This window comes from Lutjanus erythropterus, chromosome 23, assembly GCF_056507025.1.
Source record: "Lutjanus erythropterus isolate fLutEry1 chromosome 23, fLutEry1.hap2, whole genome shotgun sequence".
NCBI classification, from domain to species: Eukaryota; Metazoa; Chordata; class Actinopteri; order Lutjaniformes; family Lutjanidae; genus Lutjanus; species Lutjanus erythropterus.
This window is the reverse complement of record NC_139339.1, coordinates 7171303-7181388: the sequence shown is the minus strand read 5'-3', so window position 1 is coordinate 7181388 and position 10086 is coordinate 7171303. Positions and strand designations below refer to the sequence as shown.

General features: G+C 41.3%; 1 protein-coding gene across 6 annotated transcripts in view; it reads right to left on the bottom strand.

Moving 5' to 3' along the window:
- Nucleotides 1–1360: 1360 nt before the first annotated feature.
- Nucleotides 1361–10086, bottom strand: part of slc24a2a (solute carrier family 24 member 2a) — a 57227-nt gene continuing 48501 nt past the window's right edge. For all 6 annotated transcript variants that reach the window (XM_084712206.1, XM_084712209.1, XM_084712210.1 and 3 more), the window contains 4 exons: nt 4187–4321; nt 3983–4072; nt 3441–3607; nt 1361–2125 (listed from right to left, as the gene is read on the bottom strand). In XM_084712206.1, coding sequence (XP_084568332.1) covers nt 1876–2125; nt 3441–3607; nt 3983–4072; nt 4187–4321 — 642 coding nt within the window. In that variant the 3' untranslated portion in view covers nt 1361–1875. The remainder of the gene's footprint in view (nt 2126–3440; nt 3608–3982; nt 4073–4186; nt 4322–10086) is intronic.

Here is a 10086-nt window from a genome sequence, read left to right as displayed (position 1 = left end):
AGAAAATGGTCGCCCGCTTTTTCTTTGTGGCGGTTCGGAGCACGTCGGACAGGAGGGAAGGACAGCGGGGCGGGGGAGGACAGACGCATGGGGGATGCGGTTCTCGACGACGACACATACGGTATATTGCTGTTTAATCTGTGATTTCCACATTCTAGTATGTAGCTTAAAGAGAGACTGTGATTATGATTTCTATTTCCAGTATAAAACACAGATCGGTGTATATTCCTTTGCAGTTAGTTGCAAAATACTGGTAGTATTTAACCTCTAGTCATAGATAAATATAAGGAATGGTCATTGTGTGATGACTTCAAATGCAGATTGCACACATGCACACAAAAGCACCTTTGATTCGAAAAGAAATTGCACAAGTTTTGATAGATATCGTTGACCATACATGTTGACATTTTTCTACATAGAGACTGAGCAGTGGTTTGCATTAAGAAGTTATGAAACATGTTTGAAAAAGTATACATTTTGGTATACAACTTCTTAAATGTTGATTGGTATTATTCACCTCCAAGTGTCTATTTTTTACATGCAAGTTGACTCCTTGAAACTACTAACCCAGGAGCTTGACTAGCCGGTGAGTTGAGCCCAGTTCTACTGTGAACAAAGCACTACACATTGACTAATCTAAATCAACCGTGACGCTTAAACACTGTTAAGTTCTTTTCAAAATGTTATTATTTTGACATTGACTTCATTATGGATCTTTAATGAGTCCTAAAGTACTCATGCCTTTTTTTTCCCAACCTGTGAAAGATATCAAAGGCTAGCATATATTTTGAGAGGCTAAACTTCAGTTAGGCTTCTTTTTTTCTTGCCTTTGTAAGTTGGTGCGTGTGAAGCATGTAAAGTTCTGTACAATCAGAACGTGGCGTTCAGTGGCAAAAGAAAAAAAAAAAAGAGGAGCAGATTGTCAAGATGACTCTACGTTAAACTAATACTGCTGCAGTACATCTAATGCTACTTCTATTTATTTCATGAAAATTAATCCAAAAAATTAAAAAACAAAGAAGAAGAATCCTCTGAGGAGACATTCAGTGGTGAAAAATGACATCCGGCAGGGAAGAGGGGAAGCTTGAACTCGTCATTATTCAGACTGAACATGTGATGGATTTTTAGCAAAAATAATAACGAAGAAGTTCGCCTGCCCAGCAAGAGTGTTTCATCCCTTGTTGCTCAGGTGCAAGGCCCACAGGAGAGTCTTTCCGCTCAATACCGTCAGACAGGAAAAAAAAAAAAAAAAACTTCATCCACACAGTCTGCCATTTCCTCGTCCACGAATTCCTTTTCACTCTTGGCGACAGCATCTTAGTCTGTGTGTGTGTGTGTGTGTGTTCAAATATGCTCACAATTTCAGCTCAGCCACTGCATTTATTATTGAGAGTTTTATACAGTGCATCTCTTGTTTTTTTTTTCCCCTCCAAAAGTTCACAGGAGGTCATTTTCCTCAACCTACCAGGTGTGTAGTCTTGATTCCAGCTCATCTAGTGACACTAATGGCATGCATAATGCTTCTATATTTGGCTGGTACACCCATAACCCCCTCCTCACCTGCCAATTTCATAATAATAATAATAATAAATAAATAAAAATCCACTCAGGTTAGGCCTATGCTAAACCAGCCAAGCCAAAGTCTTGTGCCCTTGTTGGTTTAACCCCTCCCCGCCACCACCTGCTCACTGAAAATATAGGTAGACTCCATTTTTTTAAATTTTATTTTATTCTCTTGTCCAGTTCTTCTTCTTTTTTTTATTCCTGGGGTAAAGGATCACAAGGGTCAGGTGAGAGCGATGGCAGACAAGAAGGATGGTCGTGTCGGTGGTGGCTGTAGTGATGACGGGAGAGCAGGCGGTTCCTCGGAGGTCCTCAGATGGACACCGGACAGGTCAGGACCTTGTCCTCCAGCATGACGCTGACCACCAGGAAGACGAAATACAGCATGAACATGATGAAGCCGAGCAGCTTGCTCATGCGCCACTTGCAGGCGGCGATGGAGATGATGACGAAGAGGAGCATGAGGAAGAGGAGCACGATGGCACAGAAGAGGCCGTTAGAGCTGACTTTCACCGGCTGCATGCCGCTGAATAAAGACCACATGAGCCAGGGGAACGGCAGTCTGCAGAGACACAAACACAATTAGTATTTCACTGCTGACAAACAGTCAAATAATATTAGTGTATGCTTTATAAACATTTATTGTAAAGTTTTATAAACATCAGTTGCAATTTTGCACTAGCCATCCAGATCCCAACTCGTCAACTATGGCAGCTTGGTCAGTGGCCCAATGCTTCAAACACTGTAGGTGTTGTCATTCTCCTTTAATTCAAAATGCTATGGCATTAATCCTAGTTTGACATCATGGCTAACGATGAAGATAAAAAGAGGAATGTACAGCAGGTTTGTAAGGTTGTTCACACTCAGCAGAGTATAACATAATGTGCACACAGCTAATGTGACACCCAGCACAGCACAATGAGACAACCATAAATCTGTAACTCAGACAAAACTGAGGAGAGAAAAACTTGGCAGCAGCTGAAAATCTTGGTTTTGCTGACTTACAGTTTCATTTCTCACCTTGCAGCAGTGATGTACTGTAAAGGGGGTTTATAGTAGCCACCATATATAAACTGTCACTGTATCAGAGTTAGAATGTAAACACAGCTTCTATAGGAAAGATAATTAAAGCACACCACAGGTATCTTTGGTGGTGCTACTGATAACCCCCCGTGTCTCATATATAAAGCAAGCTGTAGAGGTGTAATCCAGTGTGTGTCACTACACTCTGACATCACTGCTGGGTGTGGTTATACTAGCACACCAGGAAACAGCTATATATTCACACTCAAAGCTCTTCTTAAAGCCAGGGCTAAAAGCATTCTTAGACCCTTCTTAGCCCCAAACTGAGGGTGCTTTCAGACTGGCACAATCCTAGCACATTCCTAGTGGGCTAACTTCGACTTTAGCCCAGGGCTTGCTGGGCTTGCTAGGAGACAATGTACATACGGCTAGCTAAAGGCTAGTTTTCATCAGCAGTCCCTTTGCCAGATGTTGTTAGGCACCTGAGAATAAGAAGATCATGATTTGGGTTGGGTTATTTGGGTTTGGGTTATCATGATTTGGGTTAAAATGAGTTACTGAGTTAGGGTTTCACAGAGGACATGAACAGAGGCTTCCTGGCAGAAAGTCCTAAAGGCAAATTCTCCCATGTGTTACCATTTAACACAAACCCTCATCAGCATTTATGCTTGATCATGGCTTTCAACGGGTCACACAGATGCTGAACTGCTGTCCGTATGACAAAGAATACCGAAGAGACTTGGGATTCATGGTCATAATGTTATGAAATTAGTTCTTAGATTGTTGATCCACAACCAAGTTTTGGTGGACTTGCTCTACTGGTCTCAGTTCCCAAATAAGAAGTCATGACGTACCCAACAGTGATGTCGAAGATGTTGGAGCCTACGGAGCTGGATACAGCCATGTCACCCAGCCCCTTGCGTGCCACAATAACACTGGTGATGAGGTCGGGGATGGAGGTTCCAGCTGCTAATATAGTCAGACCCATAATCTCCTCTGTAATCCCGATGGTCTCTCCAACCTGCAAATGAAGGAGGAAAAAAAAGGAAACTAAGCTTAGGGGTAAATAAAAACCTAATCTTTTGTTCCAGCTATTTTTAATTTCCTTATGATGCTTGGGAGGTGACGGAGGTGACAAAACTCCAGCTCTGACAGTCTCTTTGTTTTGAATGAGACAGCTGTAATTCTTTACGAGTGGGTGGATTATAGAATACAGTTTCATTTTAAATGTCAAGATGGGAAACGGAGAGAAAAGACGACTGCATCTTGCCTTTGTTTTCTGACAAGGATTATGCTTATGTTAGGGTTTTATAAACGTTCGGGGACCGCTGTCGTGATCACACGGCACCCAATTAATTTTACAATGTCATGTTCTGAGTCTTTGAGAAGTGCGTACCTGGTGAGCCCACCACACCATTAGGTAGGAGAAGCATGCGATCCAGCAGATGGCACCCAGGAAGGTGACGGGGAAGAACTTCTTTGACGACTGAAAGACAAAGAAGAAGAGAGAGCGAGGAGTGAAATTTAGTTATTTATCCAGATAAAAAAAACAATGACGTTGTTTCAATTGTTTTGAGGAGGAGGACTCCGTCTCACGCACCGCTTTCCTGACGTCAGGCAGCGTCAGCCACAAGGGGAGGACGATGGGCATGATTAAGAGGTAGGTGAAGCGCTTGCGGGCGGACTCAGGCCAGGACAGGCTCAGAGGCTGGTCCTCCTCCTCTTCATCCTCGGCCTGAAAAGAGACACCAAAGAACAGAAGTAGGGAAAGGAGATTAGGGTTACAAAGGTAATACGCCTTAAAGGGATAGTTCTGATAAGAGCCTGACCAGTATTAGGTTTTTGGGACAGATGCAGATATCAATATTACAAGTACAAAAAATCCAATAATGAAATATTTACTGATATTCTTTATTTACATATATCTAATCCTAAATGACATTAATGTAAAGAAACAGTAAACTTTAACTTGTATTGTAGATACTTACAAATAAGTATAAATTAAAAAAACACAAAAAAGAACCAAATATACATCAAATGCTCAAAAAAAAATATTGTCAGCTTGATGCTGCTTGACATGACCCCAGTTTGAAGAAGCAGAGGGGAGTACCAGCACGGAAACTAAGCAATGTACTGCTGTGGAAAGGGTGAGCAACAAAAGGCATTTTAACCATTTAAAAAAGGTCCACTGAAAAAAGTCAATATTAGTTTAAGTGTATGTCATATTTAGAATATTTTCAGTGCTTTACTTTGCTAATAGACAGACTTTTTTGGTTGTTTTATGAGCTAAATATTGCCATAATCTAAACCAACCAAACTCCATAGGCGAAATCATTGGCAGACCAGCAACTCCCATGTTCAGCAAGGTAAAATTATTGATTTTGTTAATGGAGTTTGGTTGGTTTGGAGAAAGTGATATTTGGTGTATAGAATGGTAATTTCCTGTTGGAAAAGGCTGTCTGATGGCAAAGTAAAGCAGTGACAACATTGTAAATATAGTGTACACTTACACTGATATTGATTTTTTTAGGTGGACCTTTTTTTAAGTGGCTTAAGTAGCTTTTGTTGCTTCCATGCTGGTATTCCCCTTTTGCATCTCCAAACTGTGGGTATGCCTGTAATATACCATCCATTTAAAACATGCAGTTTTGTTTGTATTTGTTCTGGGGCTGTCACATATGGGTGTCATGTTTATATAGTAATCATTTGGCGTTTAATTTACCATCTGGGAGTGAATATCAGACAAATACGAGGCAAACGGCACATTGAGTTGAGTCATGTTTTTTGCATGCTCCTACAGGAATGAAGGAAAAAAAAATTCATTACATTCCAAGTGTCTCCTTTAGCTTGATGACTCGTCTCACTGGGACACACCTCTCCATAGCAACTATTCAGAGAGGCAGGCGGCACTCTTGCAACACAAGCACTTCAAGAGGGAAAAGACAGCGCAGAGGTCTGCAGAAATTGATGGCAGGACCTGGATGCACACGTGCCTCTGCTCTGCAGTGACCTTAAGACAGAGGAGTCTGATGACTGTGATTTGGGAGATTGCACCGAGCCTGAAGGGCCTCTAACTCTCCAGTCATCAGGGGCTCATCACTGCTGACTGCTGATGCTGGCTGCACCGGCAGACCCCCGGGGTCTGATTGGACCTGCCACTGGAATGCCAAGTGAGCCAAAGACTGTCACCTCTCTGCAGATCAGCATCACGTAAGCTGTCACTGTCTGAAGATGACACATTTGAGGGCACCGGTGCCTCGGTGACAACTAAATGATCTTTTTATCCTTACGTCTTTTGTGCCTGCGTCTGCAAAAACAGACTCTCAATTAAACATTCTGGCAAACTTTAATGGTACAACAACAAAGCCCCCTGAGAGTGGAAAGTTGCTTGGGTCCCTTTGTATCCAATTATACAGGATGCTGCGGAGCCGTGGGGACCTGCAGACAACAGGTCCACACATGTAGATCTGAGCAGAACACGCAGATGACTGAGAATTCGTCTCTTGCCCTTTTGACAGTGACATTAGCTTAGGTATAAAAAAAACATGGAGCAAAAGGGTGCAAAAGACAGACTGGTATGAAAGACATACTGCGGGGCAGATGCTGATAACAGATGTTGCTCAGTAAATAATAATTTTCTCAAGAAAATCATTTAAGACTTAACAGCTTCAGTCACATCAGCTATGCCCAGAGAGTGAAACAGAAATCTTTAAAGCTGGCTTCTGCACAAATCATGAATCATATGGAGCTTATCCTGCTGTGACAGCGACTGCTGTTGAGTATTGCCTGGTAACCTTGGTAATCAGAGCTGCCAAACAAAAGGCAGCGCCTGCATCACTTATGCTCAGCATTCTGATTCCTCCTCCTCTCCGTATCCAGATGGCTGCATTGTTGTCTGTTAAAAAGGCCGAAAACCAGAAACCTGAGGCTTCAGGAAGATCAATTCTGAACCAAACGTGCCACTTTTCATACGGGAGGCAGGAGGAACAGAACCCTCTAATGTTGTGGCAGGTAAAGTTGCATTATGTTGCCCTGCTGCTCTTTCATGGACATGTTGACTGCATGCGGGGGACTATTTCTGGCTGACACAGCACACTATGAGTCTGCCATTCGTCTATTTATGATTTGCTTTACCTGCTTTCTCTGTTAAAGTACCCCATCGAGCTGGTGCTCCCTTCTCTGAGATAGTTTCCAAATGCCAGCCCCTTGGGGGCCTTTCCTGCCCTGTGGTGCCTCAGTTGGCAACACTGCCAACTCCGAGCTTAAAGGCACTGACTTTTACCAGGCACCACAGAGCTGCAAGGGGAGGCGTGACATTTGCTATTTTTTTTCTTCCCGGAGGGAAGCGTGTGCACTGGCACCTGGTGTGAGGCAACGCTCACACTTTTTGTGTGGTCACACACGTACTGTACGCACAGCAATAAAGAACTGTAACAACTATGACACTGTATATTATATATACTATAGAACTATAAAAATAACATTGTGAAAATTGTTCTGACTCAAGTGGATGGAGGAGTCCAGACCACAGTTATATATTATAGTTATAGTTGATTCTCTGGGGTTTAAACATTGTTGAAAATATATGGAATATGTACGCAGAAACAGTACATATTAGAGCTTTAAATTTGTCTCTAGCAACTAGAAAGCAGTGCTTTTATGTTGTGGGGAAGAAAACCTTAAATATAAGATTCACGTACTGTATTTTAACACTTTTCTTTAGAAAGTATAATTACTTCTTTTAATAGCTACTATTACAGGTGTCACATTCACATTCACATTCATCTATTTGGACCATAACTCTAACACTATAACACTGTAACAGCTGCCACCCCGTGAATATTGGGACTTTTTTTTAAGGCTGCAGCTCCATCTGCATATGAAAAACCCATGATACACCCATGACATGCACAGCGGTTTTATTTCAAATCATTTTTGGTTGTGATAGAGGAGGTGGGATGAATCATAAATTCCTGTCGGTTATGGTTTTCTGTAGTTTCCCAGTATGTTATCTAAAGAAGTGATTACAGGAGCTTTACACTCATAAATATTCAAAATGTGCGCTGAAAGTTGAAAATCCAGAATATATTTGTATGGAAAGACAATTTGCTGTGAGTCATACCCTGAATATGCTCATGATTTATCTTAACAAGGAGCATTATAACCAGATGAATGTTCACAATGCTTAAACATCATATAATATTACTTTTTATGAAAAATAAACCCTTTAATGCTGGCTGCTTTGGGAAATATTACAGTTTATGATCATTTCTGCAAGCACAGCTCTCGAGGGTTTTAACAAGGGAAAATGGAGGCAGGAAATTGTACAAAAACTCTGCTGCAGATTTTAATATGACCTTAACTATCTGCTTATTCCCCAATCTTGGTTTCCAAGGCATCCAGGAGGAACTGAACAATTAGTATGACGGGGGCCTCTGGCGTCATATGAAGGTGTGAGCTGCTTCCAGCTACATTCGGCTGACACAGACAGGTGCACTGTGGGACAGACCTCTAAAAATAGCGGCGCGTGAGAGTTAGGCATGCCAATAAGCGTCCAGCTCTTCCATATTCAGTGAATCACCACCTGAAAAAAAGGTGTTTCTATATTCCATCCACCAGTTTTCTGCCTTCAAGTTCCCAAAAAAAGTTGAGAGGCGAGTCTAAAAATTGTCTCAAGTAGGCTGCAGTGCCGCTATGTTTGTAGACGCAAAATATTTTCAGCTTCAGGGCAGTGATGACAGTTTCATCAGTAAAGACTATTATTAACCCAAGAGTGAGAGATCAATCTGAAAACAACTTGGTGCAGGGAGACAGATCGATACACACGTGGTCATGTAGCGAATCAGGGTTCATCTTTAGCAGTTTCTTCTGCAGTCTATTCTGAGAGCCTCCTATATGTTTCCACACCAGTCTGTATTTATAGACAACTGTATCTTACCCAGGAGGCACGCTGTATGTCTAAGTGCTACAGTACCTATTTTTTTAGGTGCAGGAGGATGTAATTGTTATTTTTTTGTCTTTTCTTTATCAAGAGCCCTGATATCAAAAAGAACAAAAAGAAAAATCATAAAGAACACCAATATCAATGGTCAATTTGTAAAAACCTCTATTCTGACACTTCAAAATGTCAAAAACCCCTGATATCAATGCTAGAAATTGCACAGAGCCCCAATACCAACACTAAAAGCTGTAAACAACCTCAATATTAAAGCTAAAGCTTGAGAAAAAAAAGGGCTTTGATTCAGATGGGAATATACGTGCAAGATTAAAATCCCTATAGTTTTGTGGTGACCTCTGTATGCAGCTACTGGTCATATTACTGTATGTTTGTAAAGCCTTTTACAAATCCTTGCAATACAAGATCAGTTGGAAAAATAAAAAATAGATTAATATGGTGAGCTAGTAGCAAGAATCAAGGTAACCTGCATCAGATTAACCCAGAGAACAGTGATGAAATTGGTTTTAGCTCTTGAAAAAATATTAGAAATATGTGGATGTGTAGAGCTGAGATTTTAAAGCAATTATATAAGACATTTTTTTTTTAATGGAAAAAAACGAGGATATAGGGGGGAGGAAGAAAAACAAAACCAATGGCTCATTTAAAGCCAGAATCCATACAATTTTAAAATTAGAATAAGTAGGATTTCTCAGTTTCTGTTTGTAAAAGTACCAGAAAGATTGTTGATTGTTGAGTCTCTTTCACAGGATGTCAAATACTGATGTTTTGAGTTGGTAAAATATCCTGAGCACCGCAAAATAATGAGAAAATAAAAAGGTACAGGCGGAGGGCAGGGTCATTGTTTTTTGGGGGAAATCCTGCATAGTTTGCCTTCAAAGTATGCACATACTGGATTTAATGACATAATTCGCAAAAACTTGACAGCCAATACGGGCATTAAAAAGTGTTCTTTTTATCTTAGAACATTTGTCACCAGGCCACCACTTTTTTCCAGCTTAAAACCAGAACAGTAGTTAAAGTTCACTGTTCATAAATAAAGAATGTTGGTATTGGAATTTTTTTTTAGGTTGTAGACACGTTTTGTTTCTTTGACTCGTTAAGGTCGTAGGTCTTTCCAGTTGTGTCCAGATGCACTTTGGTCTGTGCGCCTTGGAAATCAAAAATGACCTAAGAGATGCTAGGCTAACATGTGTCACCAGAAAAACCAAATCTTAAATTCTAAAGATTATAAACTGTTAAATAATAAAATTGTTTCAACAATAGCTGACACTAAACATTTCAGCCCCTAGGACTAAGCTGAACGTTATGCTTGAAGTTAAAAATACAACTTTTCGCTGGGTGAGAAAAGTGTTGGCAGGGTTCAGTCCGTCTTGGGGCGAGTGTGAATCCGGCAGGATGGCCGACACGCCCATCTCCCCTGCATGCTTCCGTCTTCATATGCGACTTTGAATCGCTGCCCTCTTGCCGCAGGACCGTCTGCTGGCCTGGCGGGTCGCTGCTTCCCACTGCCATCGCTCATGCCGGCACAACTGCTGCAGGTG